Genomic DNA, 21144 nt, shown 5'->3' with positions numbered 1-21144 from the left:
TCGATTCAGCCGCCGTTATACACCTCTCCCGATTTTCATTTGTCTTGACTTCAATGGAAGTCAAAATCGGGAGAGATGTATAACGGGCGGCCAAATCTATATCGCCTGTTTTACGCTATGATGCGAAGTTAAAATTACCCCCTGTGTCTGGAGCACAAATTCATAAAATTTATCCCATGTGGTTTATGAAAATTAGAATTTTTTTTTACTTTGATAAAATGCCATGCAGATACAAGTTTCATTTCTGATATTATATTTGTAGATCTGATGAAAAAACAGAAGAACTTCATAGCTACTTTGGGTTGAAGTACATTGGAGTCAGTAGAGGAGGGACGCTGGAAATCCACGGTGCTCACAAACTGTCCTGGACATTTTTGAACAACACCCTCCATCCTGGTGGGATGAGTGAGGGTGGCTACTACTTTGAAAGAAGCTGGGGCCATCGTGGCATCATAGTCCATGTCATTAACCGGATCGGAGAGGTAGTCCATTCTGACAGGTGAGTTTGAAACTAGTCTGTTGATCTTTTTAGCCCAGATTGTCCATTTCGTCAGCTGCACTGGGGGAAAGAGTCTGAAAACTGCTGCTGCAGCTCCCGTGATGCAGGCCTTGATTTACATCTGTTGGTTTTATTGTTCTGCATGCTTGTACTCATTACAGTGATGTGCTTCTTGTTGGGTTTGAGTTCTGTATGACCTGTTCTTGGCTGCTCTCAAGGTGATTGACTGACTACTTTAATACCCATATACACAACTGAGTTACTTCTTTAAAAAACAGGTTTGATACCTATAAAAGCAAAGATGAAAGTAAGCGTCTTGCTGAGTTCTTGGACGGAATTAAAGAAGGCATGATAATATCAGTGGCTGTGAACGATGAAGGATCAGCCAAACTGGATGAATTTGCCAAGGATGCGCTGTCAAAGTTGGGGAGCAAGTATTTCAGACGCCTGGGGTTCAGGTAAAGCTTTTTTACAATATAAGCCATTTCTTTTTTTAAAAAAAAATCTTAAACATCATAAAATTAAATTGACAACTTGGAGAACTTTAATTCCTCTATTTGATTTATCTGGACAATTCACCACCTCACAGCTGCCAAGAAGGGAGTTCTGGCCCAGCATACTTCTCCATCGCTGCTACAAATCCAGATTGTAGGCCACCGACTAGCCCCATTTTCCAAGTGCTGGTACTCTGAATCCTGCCATAATACCAGTTGAAAAAGCTCAATTTCATTCTGGCATGATGAGCTCAACAGTAAACACTAACACGTGATGGATTAAATATAATTGAGTTTACTTAGAGGTAGATCCAATCTAACAGTAACTTTCCCTTGGAGCAGGATTTAATATTGTCACTGGACAGTCTATCACAGCAATAAATACAGGTGGAGGCCATTCAGCCCATACAGTGCCCCATCACAGTATCTGCCTTGAATTACTCCAGATTTTCTGCCTATATCTATATTGATCTTCCTTTATCTGTATTGAATTTTATCTGCTATAGTTCTGCCCACTTGCAAATATTGCCTAGGTACATCTGAATTTCCTTGTCTACTTCATTAGACTCTGCTGCTCTAACCAGTTTAGTATCATCTGTGAATTGATTTCATTATGCTTCCAAACCCTGATCACTTGTGCAGATCAGAAACATTAGTGATCTGTCTACCTTAAATTTGAATAACTCGTTTAGTCCAATTTCTCTTTAGAATCTCCCACTAACAGTTCTGCTCACACTTCTGGTGGGCCTACAATCCCAATATCCAATCTCCTCTGTGAAAACTGAGGGAAAGTACTTATTTAGTATCCCTGCCATTCCTTCACCGTCCACTTGAAATTGCAGGTGAGTGTTCACAGTGTGGAGGTGTGATGCGCAGTGTTGGTGCCTGTATCTCCGAGTCAGTGTTAATGGTACTTGCTCAACGTGCACTGTGGAGCGTAGTATGCAGCGGCACTTCAGATTGTCTAGATTCACGTTGCAGAGATACAATGCGAGTGGACGGAAAGACCCGTATAATCGCATCAGAAAATTAAAGTGATTTATTGCCTGGATGTGACACAGGGCTTGGATTGGTACAGCTTAATAATTTAATTAATATAGTCTGATAGGCCCCATTACATGGGGTAGTTGGAGATGAGATGACCAGACTGGAACTAAAGCTGTAAGAGAGAGCTTGCTCTCATCACAGAACCTTTCCACTAATTGGGGAGCATTAAGTTTTGGTGTAATACTTTAGTGGTGGTTTAAATTTATGGAAACGGAAGGTGTATCAGATTAAAATTTTGGAAAGTAAAACACCTCATGGATGATTTTAACTTTTGGCTGTGGTGGAAAGTGGGCATTAGCGGATCAGCCGCCCATCGTACACCCAGCCCATCAAATTGGGAGTGTGATTGTGTATAATTACCCTCTGGAGTATTTCTACTGATTGTGGTTAGTTATCTGTGTTAATTATAGCACTGACATTGTTTCGTATCCCAGTGCTAATATGATGGCTGGAGTTTTTGCAATTATTACTTATCCTGGGTTGCTGTCATAGACTAAATTTTGAATTATTCTACAGTTCCCTGCTCTTGTAGGACTGTAGTCTACTTCTGATAATTCAAAGTAGTTTTTTGTGATATAGAAAAAAATGAATTCTCCAATAATTTGAATTAAGCAGCTAAAATGAAATAGCATTTCAGGATTTTTTAGTGCTATTCGAATTAATATTATGGGGTGTAGACCATATTATCTATATTTTATTTATAAAACTTTGATGGCCTCTTTGAGATGATTGGTTTCCAATGCGCTCTAACTTTTATTTTGATCTAGTAGTTTTATGTAATGTTTTACCTGTGCCCACTTGAGATCAGCCTTAACAAGCTCTTTTTCATTTAAATTTAAAGGCATCCTTGGAGCTTTGTCACTGTTAAAGGTTCGCCTGAATCCTCTGCTGAGGATCATGTTATTTATCAAGGTAACTAAGTTGACAGACTTTATGGGGGCAATTTTAACCTAATCTGCCAGTTGGGAAACTGACGGGATTGGGTGCAACGCTGAAGTCAATGGAGAGTAAAATCGGGTGGGGTTAAAACCAGCGTTCCACCTGATCCCATGGATTTCCCGCCTGGTGAGTTAGGCTAAAATTACTCACTATATTCATAATTATAATGAACTTTGAAATGATAAAGGGCAAGCTTTGTATTCGATTTGTTTAAAAAAAAATCAGAGGTTACATTTTCCTATTGTATTCCCCCAGTGGGTGGAATATAAGGAAATAGCGCATCATTTTTCCATTCATTAAAATTAATGAATCCTGGATGGTGCATTTGCTGGTGGCGCCCCTAGCAGTGAGACTCTGCACCGGGAAGGTGCAATCGGAAAATTTACCCTTGAGTGTTTAAATCTCTCTGTCAGTCATGGCATCATGGGTATATCCGCAAAATACCACGGTGATAATCTGGCCAGACTCCACTACCCGGTTGGAGCCTCGCTACACGTAAGCACAGGTTGGAGATTCCATAGCCCCAATTCTCCGAGCCACACTTGCTGTGCGAGGTTGCACATTCTGCCCCTGAATTTCCATCAACCTCCTGCTGTAACTTCAGCACATGATCGCCGCAACCGCTAGAGAAACGGCGTAAACGGCAAAGTTATGGCAGGAGTTTGGGAGAACCCCCAGGGACATTCAGGGCCCATAGCTCAAGAATATTTAGTAAGGAAATTTCTTAGAACAATTTAGTTGCCTTTGAAGCATTTATTAAAAGAAGTAATACAAAGGAAAATCTCGATTTACCTTTAAGAGCTAGAAACATAATTTTGAGCCGGATCCAGTTAATTTTGTTGGTAATCCCACAGGTGCCAGAGGATCCGCTGTTGCGAAAGTGTTTAAACTTTTCCAGTCCCCAGACGGAGATCACTTTACTGTTGGCTCAATGAGTGAGTGGGTACAAGGTAAGAGCAAGATAGTTTCAAGGTTACTTTACTTTGTTTCTAAACAAAGTTTCATACTTTAAATTTGCAGAATATGAACTGTTTCATTTGTTACAGTACAATCCAGATATCATGCTCGATTTGTCAAATAGCCAAAGTCTACGTCTGACTAAAGTTAGGTTTCTGAGGGCACTGACGCATGTGGCTGTAAAATTTTAAAAGTCATCCCTTTTATCTGCTATAGTGGGGCCCCTGCACCGTTGCAATACTTTACAACAGGAGGGGCGGCATAATGCTCCTGACTACTTTAGGTCTCGGCCTTGGCTCAGTGGTAGCACTCTCACTTATGCGTCAGAAGGTTGTGGATTCCAGCCCCACTCCAGGTGCTTGAGCACATAATCTAAGCTGACATTTCACTGCAGTACTGAGGGAGTGCAGCACTGTCGGAGATGCCGTCTTTCGGATGAGACGTTCGATTGATCTCTTGGGTGGATGCAAAAGATCCTATGACACTTTTTGAGGAAGAGCAGGGAGTTTCCAGCGTCCTGAGCAACATTTATCCCTCAACCAACATCGCTAAAAACAGATTATCTGGTTATTTAGCTCATTGCTGTTTGTGGGACCTTGCTGTGCACAAATTGGCTGCTGTATTTAGCGTATATTAAAACAGTGACTACACAGCAAGAGTACTTAATTGGCTGTGAAGAGCTTTGGGGTGTCTCGAGATCCTCAGAGGCACCATTTATGTGCAAGTCCTTTCCTTCTTTATTTCTTATTATAATTTACGTTGGTTGCCATGGAGCTAGAATCCATTATGGCAGAAAATAAAGGGATGAAGATTGGAATTTTACTGCCTCAGGCTCCAATTTTGAGCTGTTTAGTCAGATTGTGGTGAGTCCGATAGGCTGCTGTCAATCCATCCTGGCTTTGACATTTAAGGGTTGCCCCTACAACCAAATTACTCTCTCAGCCAGCAAGCATTAAAACCGCATCGTGTACTCAGGGAAAAATGATACGTTTACAAATGGAGAACGTTTTTCCACATGCTGTGGTGCTGCAGCCCATTGGCGCTGCACCAGGCTGTGCCACAGAAAGGAGGGTGTGGGTCTACATCCCAACATTTCCCATTTCATGAATTTCCGATGTCAACAGTGATGTAGGAAGGAGATACCTAGCAGAGGACTGATTCCCCTTGAACCATTCTCCTGGACTCCTGTTGTAGGACAACACTAGTGAAAGAATCAGAGCAGGTCTTGAGCCTGGGCAAATCCTATATGGGAAATTTGTAATCATAAGTCAGCCACAGAAACTCAGGAATCAGCTCACATCAAAAGCATAAACATGGTTATGGCTGCAGCCGTCGCAGGAGGTGGGCCTGTCTGTGCTTTAATCTGAGTTTGATGCTCTACTACCATTTATGCAGGAGTTCTGTCACTGATTTTTTCAGTTATGGTTCAAGGAGGGTGTCCAAACTACCACCCATGGCTCACACAGGGCCTAGAGTTGACAACTGTGCTCGAAAGTGTTCCAGGAGGTTTCATCTTGTCCGCCCTGCCCCCACGTTCCTGCCGTTGGACGCCCAACACACCCATCCTCGGGAGGCACCGCCTTCCCATGGCAACTGAAAACTGATTTGATGATTCTTGACCGTTAGTCAAACAGCCTTTTTCCCATCTCCAGTAGTTTAACAACAAATAAATGGAGGTGTTCAAAGAAAATGAAAAAACATGCAATTTTTTTAATGCCCCTCTGATTTTTCTCCCGAGTTGCTCGCAGCAGTGTCCTAGGGATTAATCTTTAATTCCTGGAGACTCTTGGCAACCGTCTTGTGCCCTCCAAGCTTTCAGGCAGTGCATTCCAGATCATAACAACTCAATGCATTAAAAAAAAATGTTTCCTCCTTGACATTCAGTCGCTGGCCTGATTAGTACAGTTTGTGGCTGATATGAAGGGATTATCGCAAGTCACTGCCAGGAAAGTGCAGTCTAAACTTAAAAATAACTGGGGGGGATACTTGCAACTGGCATAGGAAAAAAGGCATTTCGAGGTGGTCCTGCTTATTTCATGATAGTCGAGCTCAGGGTCACACTGTTGTAATTTTAGGGCCAGTTTGACAGAATCATCAGCTCAGGACTGGTTGGCCCAAAAGTGCGGGTATAACAAGGCCAAGATCCCATGCCATTGACAGTAGCACAAAGTTCTCTAAATATTAGAGGTAAGATTTTCGAAATCAGCGGTGCGAGCACAGAGGTTCACGCAGTGGGAGGGCATATGGACAATTTGGACATGGAGTTCAACATGCTCCCGTGATTGTTGGTCCATTAAAATGAAAGGATGGAAAATCGTTCAGGACGCACAGACCTGCACGTCCAAGATCCTGTATTTCCATCATATGTAGCTTGAAGCCAAGAGTGATAAATCCTAAAATTGACCCCTGTACCATTCCAACACCGGACTTGCAGACACTTCTTCAACGTTTTTATGTTACTTGGCAGCAGATGTGGAGTGGACCGATTGGTTTGACCGGGACAATGAACTAGGATCGGGGGACTGGGAAAAATTGTCGGACCTGAGAGCTGCTTTCCCTGGAAAAATCTGTGAGAGTCCAATCGATATACAGGTAAATCCTCAGGCCTGTAGTCTGTGACGGTATGATTGTCATACAGGTGAATTCTCAGGACTGTACCCTGTGAGGGTCTGAAGACATACAGGTAAATCTTTAGGATTGTATTGTGAGAATCCGATCAATATACAGATAAACCCTTAGGACTGTACCCTGTGAGGGTGTAAATTCTTTGATTGGTAACTGAATGTTTGTGTCATTCACACCAGGTTCAGTTTGCATCTGTTGAGCGATACAGTAAATTGAAGTTAAAAGTTGAAAAGTGTTTCCCTACATAAACAGGAGTGTCTTCCGTAAGGCATTTATTTGGAAACCAATTCGGATCGGTGAAGCATCTTGCCCAATCATGCTACATGCCTGTGTGTGATATTTTTACATGGACACTAACTATCATAACAAACAAGTTCAGACCTGTGCAAAAATAGCGCCCACAGTAATATGTCTGTATGTGAACTGTGCCAATTAGAGGTTCTAATCGCAAGTTCTTCAGAATGTCAAAACTGACTTCTACACAAGGCTGGAGACATCAGAATGCTGAGAAATTAACTTTTTTTTTCCCCAGTAAGTTTTCAGACCAACAGAAGTTAAATTTTAAAGCCAAGTCTTACTGTAAGATTGCAACTATTTATTCCACAGTGTGACCAGGATTAAGAAGTTTTTTTAAAAAAAACAAACGACCTGATTTTAACTCCGGAAGAATTTTTGGCGGGTGAGCCTTGGTGTAAGTTAGAAACTCACCCACTTCTCCGGAAGTGAAGGGTGGGGAATTTTAACTCCCAGCCCTCATTTAAATCCTGGCGTTCCAGTTGGGAAGTTGACAGGAGGTGGTGGTGGAAAATCGCGCTGCTGGGTTCGGGGCCACTCCTGCTCTTCCTGGCCCCACAAGAAATAAGTTTAAACATCTTACCTTTTAGGGCCTCTTCTCGCGCATATCCTCCTCCCCGCTGGACTGAGCTGATGAGAAACTCACTGCCTCTTCTCACTAAGGCCGCCAAGTTAAAATTGCAGACGGGTCCTGATGACATCATCTGGGCCCGATATGCATATTTTAATAAGGACCTCACTGACTTTGGACTAGTGTCCTTGCTGCCTGCTCAGAAATGCAACCGAGCAGCTCCCAGCAGCTCCAGGGCGGGTAATTAACCTGGGTGATTTAAATTGCCCACCCACCTGTTCTCCGCCGGGCATATATGATTAAGATCACCCCCAAAATATCCAGTTTTCTGCAGCCAAGCAAAGCATTTCTCTCCCTCGTCCCTCCTTACCCTGAACCTCCACCCCCCTGCCAGTGTATATTTATAGGATTAAAATTTATAAATTGGACCAGTGACAGTTTGCAAAATGTTGGTATTTTTGCTCGACGGTAAAGTGCAGCATTTGGGTAAAATTTTCTGCAGGCATTCTCCCGATCTCACACTGTAACTTCAATGGAAGGAACCCTGGAGGAGCAGTGTTATTAGCTAGGTAAGCCATTCCTCGAGTTTCCGCCAAAGACACAGCGAGAAATCGGGAGTACGTTTGCAGAAATCCAAAATAAATGTGTTTATTACTGTGTTCTTTACGCTTTAGGTTACTACTGTTGATGGAATCCCAGCCAGTTTAACAGCAGAGGTGTTCCATAAGTACGATCAAGACTTTGGGTTTGTGTGCCGTAATAAGGACCAGGCTGATGGGATCTGCCATAACTACCAAGTCCGCTTCCTTTGTGGTAAACCAGGTCTGTTCTAACTCTGAGTATCTCTTGTAGCTCTAAATAAACAGATCTGAAAACGCACCAGTATAGCCTACAAATTACTGTGAGCAATGTTCTCGTGTGAACACTTAACATACCCATATCATACTCTCCTCTGTGCTATTTTAATGGTGTGGAGATGCCGGTGATGGACTGGGGTGGACAAATGTAAGGAATCTTACAACACCAGGTTATAGTCCAACAAATTTATTTTAAAATCACAAGCTTTCGGAGATTATCTCCTTCGTCAGATGATTGAATGAAAAGGTTCTCAAATCGCATATCTTATACGATGTTGGGACAGCATCACACCAATCAAAAGGTGTCGTTGTTATTCAAACAGGCCAGTCACGGAGAACAGCACGTCCCAGTACACTCGATATACATTGTGTCTTTTACACAGGCAGGCAGAAAGAAACTTAAAATGGCAGAGAGAGAGAGAATTTTAAAAAACATATAAATTTTTTCCCCCTTTTTTGCTGGTGGGGTTACGTGTAGCGTGACATGAACCCAAGATCCCGGTTGAGGCCGTCCTCATGGGTGCGGAACTTGGCTATCAACTTCTGCTCGACGATTTTGCGTTGTCGTGTGTCTCGAAGGCCGCCTTGGAGAACGCTTACCCGAAGATCGGTGGCTGAATGTCCTTGACTGCTAAAGTGTTCCCCGACTGGGAGGGAACCCTCCTGTTTGGCGATTGTTGCGCGGTGTCCGTTCATCCGTTGTCGCAGCGTCTGCATGGTCTCGCCAATGTACCATGCTCCGGGGCATCCTTTCCTGCAACGTATGAGGTAAACAACGTTGGCCGAGTCACAGGAGTATGAACCATGTACCTGGTGGGTGGTGTCCTCTCGTGTGATGGTGGTATCCGTGTCGATGATCTGGCATGTCTTGCAGAGGTTGCCGTGGCAGGGTTGTGTGGTGTCGTGGACGCTGTTCTCCTGAAAACTGGGTAACTTGCTGCGAACGATGGTCTGTTTGAGGTTGGGTGGCTGTTTAAAGGCGAGCAGTGGAGGCGTGGGGATGGCCTTAGCGAGGTGTTCGTCTTCATCGATGACATGTTGAAGGCTGCGGAGAACATGGTGTAGTTTCTCCGCTCCAGGGAAGTACTGGACGACGAAGGGTACTCTGTTGGTTGCGTCCCGTGTTTGTCTTCTGAGGAGGTCTATGCGATTCTTCGCTGTGGCCCGTCGGAACTGTCGATCGACAAGTCGAGCGTCATATCCCGTTCTTACGAGGGCGTCTTTCAGCGTCTGTAGGTGTCCATCGCGTTCCTCCTCGTCTGAGCAGATCCTGTGTATTCGTAGGGCCTGTCCATAGGGGATGGCCTCTTTGACGTGGTTGGGGTGGAAGCTGGAAAAGTGGAGCATCGTGAGGTTGTCCGTGGGCTTGCGGTAGAGTGAGGTGCTGAGGTGCCCGTCTTTGATGGAGATTTGTGTGTCCAAGAAAGAAACCGATTCTGAGGAGTAGTCCATGGTGAGTTTGATGGTGGGATGGAACTTGTTGATGTTATCGTGTAGGATAAAAAAGGGGGAAAAAATTTATATGTTTTTTAAAATTCTCTCTCTCTCTGCCATTTTAAGTTTCTTTCTGCCTGCCTGTGTAAAAGACACAATGTATATCGAGTGTACTGGGACGTGCTGTTCTCCGTGACTGGCCTGTTTGAATAACAACGACACCTTTTGATTGGTGTGATGCTGTCCCAACATCGTATAAGATATGCGATTTGAGAACCTTTTCATTCAATCATCTGACGAAGGAGATAATCTCCGAAAGCTTGTGATTTTAAAATAAATTTGTTGGACTATAACCTGGTGTTGTAAGATTCCTATTTTAATGGAGCCTTTATATCTATATATCTATCTATAATATATTCAAAGTCTTGTCTTCCTCACCTCAGTTTCTGAGTCATCCTTTTATGTCAATTTGCTTCTCACACTGTAATTACAGGCCTCTGGTCACGAGGTGGTGCTGTGGCAGAAGTCACCCAGGACCGCCTGCCATTTTGTTCATTCACCCAATTTTTCTTTGTCACATGTTTTACCCGGGACCCTCTCCCCTCTCTTTCCCCCCCCCCCCACCCATTACACATTCAATTTGATTCTGGGCCTTGGGCACACCCGTTCCCTATTCACCCTGTCCCGTTCCTCTATAGTAAGTGGTCTGGCTTCAAGCCTAGCGCTTAGACCTACAAATCCAAACCATTTGTAGCCACTGGTTTGGTGTTGGGCCATCTTCTGCACCCCAGGCCTGTAGCCTAGTTAGAGGTATGGTCTAAAGACTAGTTAGTAATGGTAGGGTCTTAAGACTACCACCTTGAGTTTCAGACCCTCCCCCCACCTCATGACCTTTGATCTCCTGAGCCCCTGACCTCTCCCTTACCCCTGGTCTATTGACACCCCCACCTTACTTACTGTGAGCAGCACCATTGGAGGTCCACTAGTGCATTTTCTGTAAGCGTCACACTTGCATCCTGTAACTCCTACCTCATCACACTTTCTGTAACTCCTACCTAGTCATACTTACTTCCTGTGACCCCTACCTCATCACACTTACAAAACAGAGGGTGTAGATTTTCGTCTTCAGTGCCAAGGCCTGAATGTGCCTGGCCGATTGCCCGCCCGTCACAGAACCTTACTTAATTTTCATTCCACTGACTTCAAGTGAAGACAAAAACCTGCCCCAGAATCTCCACCAACTCACCATGGAGATCAGCTAGTTTATTTTGAACTGGTTAACATGTAACTTTGCAAACTTCTCCAGCCAATGTCCGCTCGCATGCTCTAGACCTTCGCATCCAGAAAAACTCACCACCAGCAGGGAGCCTCACAAAGTTACCCCCTTAAATCTATCATGCCGATTTAGTCACCACTTTTAAAGATTGATGTATTTTTTAATTGCTTTTTGAAAAAATATTTTAAAATATATATGCTGGGTCGATTTATACAGCCCTTCCCCCTCCAACTGTTTGTAGCTAAAAACTGAACCTACTGTACCGGGCAACTGCCTGTTAGTGTCTGCCTGTGGGGATAGAGGTGGCCCAATGTCTGCCTGTTAGTGTCTGCCTGTGGGGATAGAGGTGGTCAAGTCCCTCCCTGTAAAAATATTACCACAATATCAAGATATTCCCTGTATGAATCAGCAGTACTTAATGATACATTAGAGTATCCTGCAGGCAAACTACTTTCTATTTCCTACTCAAGTATTACTGAATGAAAAACATTCAGCACCATTAAAGAACATGGAAAATAATTATACCTCAGTTTCAAGTGCACACCTTTCTTTGAATTGCCTTCAAGAGATCTGCTGCTAAAAATATCTAATGAAATGTAACTGAGAAGCTGATGCCTAATGGTATTGCATAATGCCATCACTCACTACCCTCTTTATTGCCATTTCTTTTGTCTCATATTGCCTCTGTTGTACTCAATGTATTCACCATGTATTGAATGCAAAGAATAGGGGGCAGTGGGTAACAGTGAGTCTGCACAATGCCTTTCACCTCTCTGACCTGGGTTTGAGTCCAACTAGACCAATGGGACGAAAGTTTCCATGTGAAATGGGTTGGGGCAGTTCAACCCAGTTCCTAGTGGGTCCATAAATTACCTGTCTCAATCAGAGGGTACACGAGGATCGTTTCTTTGGGGGGCCAAGATTATTCCCACTTGACTACAGAAAACTCTGGAAGCCAGTGCCCTAACAGATAGGGTGTTCTTAGTTGGACAAGCTGCAGGAAGATGAGCAGTGTTCTGTGCTGGTTAGCTGTACAGCTTCAAAGAAAAAAAGAACTTGTATTTATGTAGCATCTTATCACATCCTTGTGACATTCTAAAGCACTTTACAGCCAATGGGTTACTTTTACATAGAATTAGATAGAATGTGCAGCACAGAAACAGGCCATTCGGCCCATCAGGTCTGTGCCGGTGTTTATGCTCCACACGAGCCTCCTTCCACCCTTTATCTAACCCCATCAACATATTCGTCTATTCCTTTCTCCCTCATGTGTTTATCTAGCTTCCCCTTAAATGCATTTATGCTCGTCCCCTCAACTACTCCTTGTAGTAGCGAGTTCCACATTCTAACCACTCTCTGGGTAAAGAAGTTTCTTCTGAATTCCCTATTGGATTTATTAGTGACTATCTTATATTTATGGCCCCTAGTTCTGGTTGTTTTATAAACACAGCAGCCAATTTGAGCACAGCAAGGTCCCACAAACAGAAAATGATTGAATGACCAGATAATCTATTGATATAGTTTCATTAATGCCATCTCTTTCAATTCCCATCTCACTATCCTCTTTAATACCATTTCATCTGTCTTGTGTTGCCTCTGTTCATGCTTGGTATACTCCCCATGTACCGAATGTGTCGGAAATGGAAAAGTCTCGCACTACTGCAGTAGGGGTCCTATTCTGAGGTTAGAGATGAGGCTTTATTGTGCCAGAAGATTAAAGGCAACTTCACTCTATGTCTGGGCAAACAATTCCTGAGACGGGAGTCCCCAGTGCTTGCACTGCGTGAGAAGAGTGGGAAAAAAAGTGTTCTTTTCCCCAACACTGATATCCCCCAAAATAAAAACTAAAAATAAGAAGTGCTGAATTTATGAAGAAGATGGATACCTGGAACTGATTGCAAATTAGAAACGGCAGTTAGGAGTTTGGTGATGTCACAAAACATGAAAACAAATATTGCCCACTTTATAACCATCGGCTGGGCTAATTTCTCTGCTCTTGGAGTATTGGATGGCAGTGCTGTCATTAAGGCAAGTAATTAGCAGCTACTGGCCTTACGGTCTAGCTGCTCAGCCCTTGCTCAGCCCTTACTCAGCCATTGTGCGCACTCGGCAGCTGAATTCAGAAACTTTGTCATTTATATTGGGTAAGCAATTGGTTAACTGCTTGAGAACTGTTAAAAGATCTTTTTCACAGATGCGCCATGATTGGCTCATTTTCCTTATTTGCTGTTCCCATTAAAGAAACCTTATCGCACAAAGTCGCGTGTTTAAAAATTACAGCAGCTGCAATTTTCATTAAAAGGCAATTAAAATGTGTTATTGATCTTTTCTTTGAACAAAGAACAAAATATCATTGAAAATGTTTAAGAATTCAGTCCAAGTGTGCAGAAAAAATGTTTAAAATGTTTTTCTTTCATTTTTCTATCCCAGTAACAGCTGGTCTATACAAGAATGCTTATGGTTCTGTTTTAAGGAGATTGAAACCTTGGCAGCAGATGCCATTTAATGCATCCATATGCAAACATTTATTTCTCTTCTTTCAGTGTGGCCCAAGGTGACCGTTACCATAGATACACATATTAATAGCAGTATTCTGGAGCTAGCGGATGATGCCAGGACATGGAAAGCTGGTGATGTCATCTTTGTTGCCAGTACAGATTATTCTATGTATCAGACTGAAGAATTTCAGCTCTTACACTGTCCAGAATGCAAAGCAAACCAAGTCAAAATCCAAGGTATGATTTTTTTTTTAAATCAACATATTCTGACTTACTTGGAGGAAATTCCATATCCTAAAACAGTTGAGTACAAACGATTAGGGTAAGACTGGCATTCCAATTGCTACATTGGACGGATAGACTGTTCGTGTCACGTGCACGAGAGCAGCATTGGTGCGATGGAGGATTCATTCAACCTCACCATTGTCAGCTGAGAGCAGTAAACGCATGATAGTACTGGATATGGTCGGCAAGTAAGGGGTGAAATTGTTGGTGGTGATTGAAGTTGGAAAGAAAAATGAGAAATAATGGGCTATTTTTTGCTGGAGCAGGGCACCTAACGGTGTCTGCCGTTAGTTAGCCGTGCCCCTGCACCCTTCAGCTCAAAACATTTTTGCCCACTAAGTTGCTGAAAGTGCAAGTTGATATCGTCGCTGCGACATTAACAGGGCATCTGGGACCTGAGTGAACAGGGCAAGCAACTGTGTATCTCCTTAACCAATCAGATTGAAGGATTGTGAAATTAACAACACAAGGACTGAGAAGGAAGTGTAAAATAGAGTAGGTGAATTCAATGTCAAATCAGGAACGGAAAGAGAGAGAAAGAAAGATTGGATTAAGAGAGAAAGAAAAAGGAGACAAAGGAAAAATTTAAAAATTAAAATTTAAAATTTGACACTTTTAAAATCTTCACCAGCAATTAATACGTGAGGAATGAGATTCCACACTTGTAATAGTTAATTTTCAGTGCCAGGGAGGTTGATTGGCAGTAATTAACAATTATCACGTCGTTAAGGTGGTGCTTAAGCTTGTAATGATGAAACTTAACTTTCTGTGGCGAGTTTAGTTCGTATCTACCGTGCAAATACAACAACTTCACAACATTCAATGCATGTCAATGGTGAGGCAGACAGTGAGATGCCGTTTTCGCGAAGCTAACGGCGGAGCGGCGCAACTTGGACAGTAACTTTTGGATGTTGGCATTTAACCGTGCATCTTCTCCTCGCTTGAAGTTGCTGTAGCATTTATGCATAAATAACGGTGAGTGTCTCACCGTTATTTTGACAGCAAAATCTGGGCCAATGTTTCCTGAGGAGAGTCAGTGAGGATGGGATGCTTTGAGATAGTTTGAATAGTCAGCGATTGACCACTCAAGTTGGTTGATGTAAACAGGCTGGCCATAGATGTGAGCATCATGCTCTCTGTTAGCTATCCCAGCTATCTGTCAATCATCAGCCTTCTATTCAGATTTTCCTATACGACAATCTCTGCTTTGGCATTCTGCATCGTCTTTTCCTAGTGGGGACCCATTCCATCACCTTCTTAGGATACAGATATTCAGGCATATGGTTCACATGCTCTGCCTATCATAGTTGTCTTGTTACTATATGTGCTGCTGCATACAGCCCATTCGTTATTACTTCAGTGTTGGTCACTCTGCCCTTCCAGCCAATAACCAATATCTTTCCTGTACAGCGCAATTGAAAAGACACTGCTCTGTACCTTTGTCAGTTTCCAGTTGTCAGAACCATATAGAAGAGTCAACTAAACACTAGTCTAATCAATTCTCCTTTTCACATCTCTTCTCCAAAAAGGTTTCCATTGTCTATCAGAAACACTTCTAGTCAAAACAATCCAATATTTCTTTCCATCTTTCTTACTTCCCCGTCACTAGACACACAATTTCCCAATTAAATAAACCCATCCACCACATCCACTACTGGCTAAAAACTCCTTCAATCTCCCATTTTTCTATGTTAAAGGTGCTGTATAAATGTAAGTTGTTAATTCTCTTCCTTCAAACAAATTCTGTTTCACTCAATTCTGACATTTGGATCTCAATCCAGGATTTGGGTTTGTGAGAAGATTATATAAAATCATGGACCTGACTGGAAATTCAACAGTTAAACTATGCGCACAAATCCCGCTATCCCCCAAAATTACTGTGGTAGATATCTTTAGGTGAGGCTGCACTTACAATCTTTAATGGCAAACAATAATCGTCAGGAAGGTGATAAAGTAGAGATGGAGAGCTATCTGACAGTATCAGGGCATTTTGTTCATGAACCCAGCCTCCTTCCCTCCTAAGGTTCAGAGAACTTTAATGACTCCCTCGGGATGGAGACTGAAGGAGAGAATGTCCATTGTCATACGAATAAGGAAATACTTATGCCAGAATTTCCAGCCAATCTCATTAGCATACATCAGAACGTTAAAACCGGTGTAAACAAGCAGAAATCATCGTAAACAATCAGGGCCTGAGGAAAGCGCAGAATTTACACCATATTTCTTCATTAGCTCCCTCTTTATGTATGAAAATTATGAAGTCATCAAGCCATGCATTTGTGCACAAGGTATCCATTATTTTTTAAATAAGCCATCTAAATCTCTCAGTTAGATTACACCCTGTAACTCACTGTCCGGTGTCAGCGTAGTTCAGTTGCTAACATTCTCATAGAAACATAGAAAATAGGAGCAAGAGTAGGCCATTCAGCCCTTCAGGCCTGCTCCGCCATTCAAAATGATCATGGCTGATCGTCTAACTCAGTACCCTGTTCCTGCTTTTTCCCCATATCCCATGATCCCTTTAGCATTAAGAAATATATCTATCTCCTCCTTGAATATATTCAATGACTTGGCCTCCACTGCCTTCTGTGGTAGAGAATTCCACAGGTTCACCACCCTCTGAGTGAAGAAATTTCTCCTCGTCTCGGTTCTAAATGGCATACCCCATATCCTGAGACTGTGACCCCTGGTTCTAGATTCCCCAGCCATTGGGAACATCCTCCCTACATAAAGTCTGTCTAGTCCTGTTAGAATTTTATATGTTTCGATGAGATCACCTCTTATTCTTCTGAACTCTAGTGAATATAGGAATGTCAGTCCTGCCATTCCAGGAATCAGTCTGGTAAACCTTCGTTGCACTCCCTCCATGGCAAGGACATCCTTCCTCTGATAAGGAGACCAAAACTGCACACAATATTCCAGATGTGGTCTCACCAAGGCCATGTATAACTGCAGTAAGACATCCCTGCTCCTGTACTCAAATCCTCTTGCAATGAAGGCCAACATACCATTTGCCTTCCTAACTGCTTCCTGCACCTGAATGCTCGCTTTCAGCGACTGGTGTACAAGGACACCCAGGTCTCGTTGCACCTCCGCTTTTCCCAATCTATCACCATTCAGATAATAATCTGCCTTTCTGTTTTTACAAACAAAGTGGATAACCTCACATTTATCCATGTTATACTGCATCTGCCATGTTCTTGCCCACTCACCCAACTTGTCTAAATCACATTGGAGCCTCTTTGCATCCTCCTCACACCTCACATTCCACCCCAGCTTTGTGTCGTCTGCAAACTTGGAAATGTTACATTTAGTTCCCTCATCCAAATCATTGATATATATTGTGAATAGCTGGGGCCCAAGCACTGATCCCTGCGGTACCCCACTCGTCACTGCCTGCCACCTGGAAAAAGACCCGTTTATTCCTACTCTCTGTTTCCTGTCTGTCAACCAATTCTCATTCCATGCCAGTATATTCCCCCCAATCCCATGTGCTTTAATTTTGCACACTAACCTCTTGTGTGGGACCTTATCAAAAGCCTTCTGAAAATCCAAATACACCACATCCACTGGTTCTCCCCTTTCTATTCTACTAGTTACATCCTCAAAAAACTCCAGTAGATTTGTTAAGCATGATTTCCCTTTCATAAACCCATGCTGACTTTGTCCAATCCCGTTAATGCCCTCCAAGTGTTCTGTTATCACATCTTTTATAATAGACTCTAGCATTTTCCCCACTACTGATGTTAGGCTAACTGGTCTGTAATTCCCTGTTTTTTCTCTCCCTCCTTTTTTAAATAGTGGGGTTACATTTGCCACCCTCCAATTTGTAGGAATTGTTCCAGAGTCTATAGAATTTTGGAAGATGATCACCAATGCATCCACTATTTCCAGGGCTACTTCCTTTAGTACTCTGGGATGTGGATTATCAGGCCCTGGGGATTTGTCAGCCTATAACCCCATTAATTTCCCTAGCACTTTTTTTTACTAATACTGGTTTCCTTCAGTTCCTCCCTCTCACTAGACCCTTGGTTCCCTAACATTTCTGGCAGGTTATTTGTGTCCTCCTTTATGAAGACAGAACCAAAGTATGTGTTTAATTGTTCTGCCATTTCTTTGTTCCCCATTTATAATTTCCTCCATTTCTGACTAAGGGACCTACATTTGTCTTCACTAATCTTTTTCTTTTGACATATTTATAGAAGCTTTTACAGTCAGTTTTTATGTTCCCTGCTAGTTTACTCTCATACTCTATGTTTCCCCTCTTAATCAATCTCTTTGTCCTCCTTTGCTGAATTCTGAACTGCTCCCAATCCTCAGGCTTGTCGCTTTTTCTTGCAATTTTATATGTCTCCTCTTTGGATCTAACACTATCCCTAATTTCTTTTGTAAGCCACGGTTGAACCACCTTTCCTGTTTTATTTTTGCACCAGACAGGAATGGATAATTGTTGTAATTCCTGCACACGTTCTTTAAATATTAGCCATTCCTATCCACCATCATCCCTTTTAGTAAAGTTCCCCAATCTATCATAGCCAACTCGCACCTCATACTTTCGTAATTTCCTTTATTTAGATTCAGGACCCTAGTTTCGGATTCAACTACTTCACTCTCCATCTTAATGAGGAATTCTATCATGTTATGGTCGCTCTTCCCTAAGGGACCCCGCACAACAAGATTGTTAATTAATCCTACTCATTGCACAATACCCAGTCTAAAATCGCCTGTTCTCCAGTTGGTTCTTCAACGTATTGGTCTAGAAAACCATCACGTACACACTCCAGGAATTCCTCCCCCACAGTATTATTGCTAATTTGGTTTGACCAATCTATATGTAAATTAAAGTCACCCATGATTATAGTTGTACCCTTCTTGCATGCTTCTCTAATTTCCTGTTTAATGCCCTCCCCTACATCTCCACTACTATTTGGGGGCCAGTAAACAACCCCCACCAACGTTTTCTGCCCCTTGGTGTTTCTTAGCTCCACCCATACAGATTCCACATGGTGATTTTCCGAGCCAATATCCTTCCTCACTATTGCATTGATTTCCTCCTTTACTAACAATGCTACCCCACCTCCTTTCCCTTTTTGCCTGTCCTTCCTAAATATTGAATACCCCTGGATGTTCAGTTCCCATCCTTGGTCACCCTGCAGCCATGCTCCGTAATCGCAACTATAATCATAACCGTTAATATCTATCTGCGCTGTTAATTCATCTCGCTTATTGCGAATGCTCCGCTCATTAAGACACAATGCCTTTAGACTTGTCTTTTTAAGATTGCTAGTCATCTTAGTTTTATTTTGCACTATGGCCCTATTTGTTTTTTGCCCTTGTTTTCTCTGCCTTCCACTTTTGCTTCTTCCCTTTCTGTCTTTTGTTTCTATCCTTGTTTCCCCCTCCTCTGTCTCCCTGCTCAGGTTCCCATCCCCCTGCCACTCTAGTTTAAACCTTCCCCAACAGCACTAGCAAACACCCGCGAGGACATCGGTCCCGGTCCTTCTCGGGTGTAACCCGTCCCGCTTGTACATGTCCCACCTTCCCCATAACCGGTCCCAATGTCCCAGGAATCTAAATCCCTCCCTCCTACACCATCCCTGCAGCCATGCATTCATCTGGTCTATTCTCCTGTTCCTATATTCATTAGCACGTGGCACTGGTAGTAATCCTGAGATTACCTGTAGGTCAGAACATTGGGGAGTAAACTTTTGTCTTCAACGCATGGGCCGTGATCTGGCGGACTGGATCATCTCTCGATTTTCATGTTATCCACTCCACCATATTATTTCCACGTGGGAAAGACACAAATTTATTGCTGGGGGGTTGAGCCCATTGACTGTGTAATTTAGGCCAGGGGTATCCGACTCTGTGTGCTTTTGGAACCAGTTGTGAGTGGACCGGTCTACTCAAACTCCCAATCTATTTTGCACTTTTGGGAATTATTGGGCCATGCTATTATACTTTTTTCACTTCTGTCCCTTCCTTTCTTTCTCCTTTTCACTTTTGTCTCTCTCTCTCTCTCTCTCTCTCTCCTCATTAATTTCAGCCTCTCTTCCCCCTATACTTTATTCTTTTTTACCCCCATTCTTCTACCACAAGGAGTAGTTGAGGCAAATAACATAGATGCATTTAAGGGGAAGCTAGATTAGCACATGAGGGAGAAAGGAATATAAGGATATGCTGATAGGCTTAGATGAAGTAGGGTGGGAGGAGGCTTGTGTGGAGCATAAACATCGGCATAGACCAGTTGGGCCGAATGGCCTATTTCTTTGCTGTAGACTCTGGGGGTTAAGTTGGTTAACCCCTGAATCCGGGTGTGGGCATCGTGATGCGCGATTAATTGGCGCCCAATGGTTCCAATGCAGGCAGCACAAGACATTTGTGCTGCCTCCTCAGTTACCTGATTGTAGCGCAGCAATCAGGCCTGGCTGCGATGTTCTCACCAGCTTCACACTTCTCACCAGCAAGGGGAGGCCCAAATATCACGTGATGTGCTGGCACCGCTGAAGGCAGGCTTAACCTCTTCTTTGCAAAAATTAAGATAAGTATCTGCTCGGAGTCTGAATGGAGATCAGACATCACACATGTAAAACACAGATGCAAGTCCCATCTCTATGTTTACAAACTGTTGAGTTATGTTAAAACATTGAATAAAGGTTGCGCACTACTAAATCCCACATCCTCCAATCTGCACTCCAGACCTTATCAATCTGAGTTTGTACCAGGCCTGCGAGAGAGTGTGCACCAAGGTTCTCTGCTGATGCGCTAGAGGGCTTAGTGCAAGAAGTGGACAGAAGGAGGGGTATCCTATATCCGCAGCGGGGCAAGAGGCCCTCCAGACATATGCTCAAGAGCCAATGGGAGGCAGTAGGGGACAAAGTCAATGGCAGACGCATAGCACCACGAATACAGATGCAGTGCAGGAAGAAGTTCAATGCTTTGACACAAATGGTCAAGGTGAATGAGGTCAACTGTCAAGTGGCATCTTCTACCAACTGCACCACTAGCCGCATCCACTGCTCCACGCACTACAACCGCCCCCCCATCACCCACATACCAACAAACTCTTTCAATCAGCACTCAACTCTTCCAATCAGATGCTTCTTCTCAGACTCACACATTACCACTGTTGCAAGCCGCAAACCCATAACTCACAGGTCACACACACTGGCAGCTATTCAACCATGATAGGCACATCACCCAGACATCCTGCAGGACACTCACCGACACACGTCCCGTTTTCTTGCAGGAGAAGGTGGTGCATAACAGGAGGCAGCAAATGGCAGTGGCATTTAGCCCCTCGAGCCTGTTCCCCCATTCATTGAGATCATGGTTGATCTGTGGCCTAACTCCATCTACCCGCCGTAG

At 43.2% G+C, this 21144-nt stretch overlaps 1 protein-coding gene across 2 annotated transcripts in view; it reads left to right on the top strand.

Annotated features, from left to right (window-relative positions):
- Positions 1-21144, top strand: part of LOC137301907 (cell migration-inducing and hyaluronan-binding protein-like) — a 194917-nt gene that overhangs the window by 96913 nt on the left and 76860 nt on the right. Inside the window, exons 5-11 of one of the 2 annotated variants that reach the window (XM_067971627.1) lie at positions 263-499; positions 778-957; positions 2882-2952; positions 3834-3929; positions 6407-6528; positions 8101-8248; positions 13537-13728. In XM_067971627.1, the coding sequence (XP_067827728.1) occupies positions 263-499; positions 778-957; positions 2882-2952; positions 3834-3929; positions 6407-6528; positions 8101-8248; positions 13537-13728 (1046 nt within the window). Of the gene's footprint in view, positions 1-262; positions 500-777; positions 958-2881; positions 2953-3833; positions 3930-6403; positions 6529-8100; positions 8249-13536; positions 13729-21144 lie in introns of both variants that reach the window. The other variant, XM_067971626.1, reaches the window with a different exon arrangement.

This window comes from Heptranchias perlo, chromosome 34, assembly GCF_035084215.1.
Source record: "Heptranchias perlo isolate sHepPer1 chromosome 34, sHepPer1.hap1, whole genome shotgun sequence".
In the NCBI taxonomy this organism is placed as follows: domain Eukaryota; kingdom Metazoa; phylum Chordata; class Chondrichthyes; order Hexanchiformes; family Hexanchidae; genus Heptranchias; species Heptranchias perlo.
Note: the sequence above shows the minus strand (reverse complement) of the source record. Positions and strands in the feature narration are given on the sequence as shown.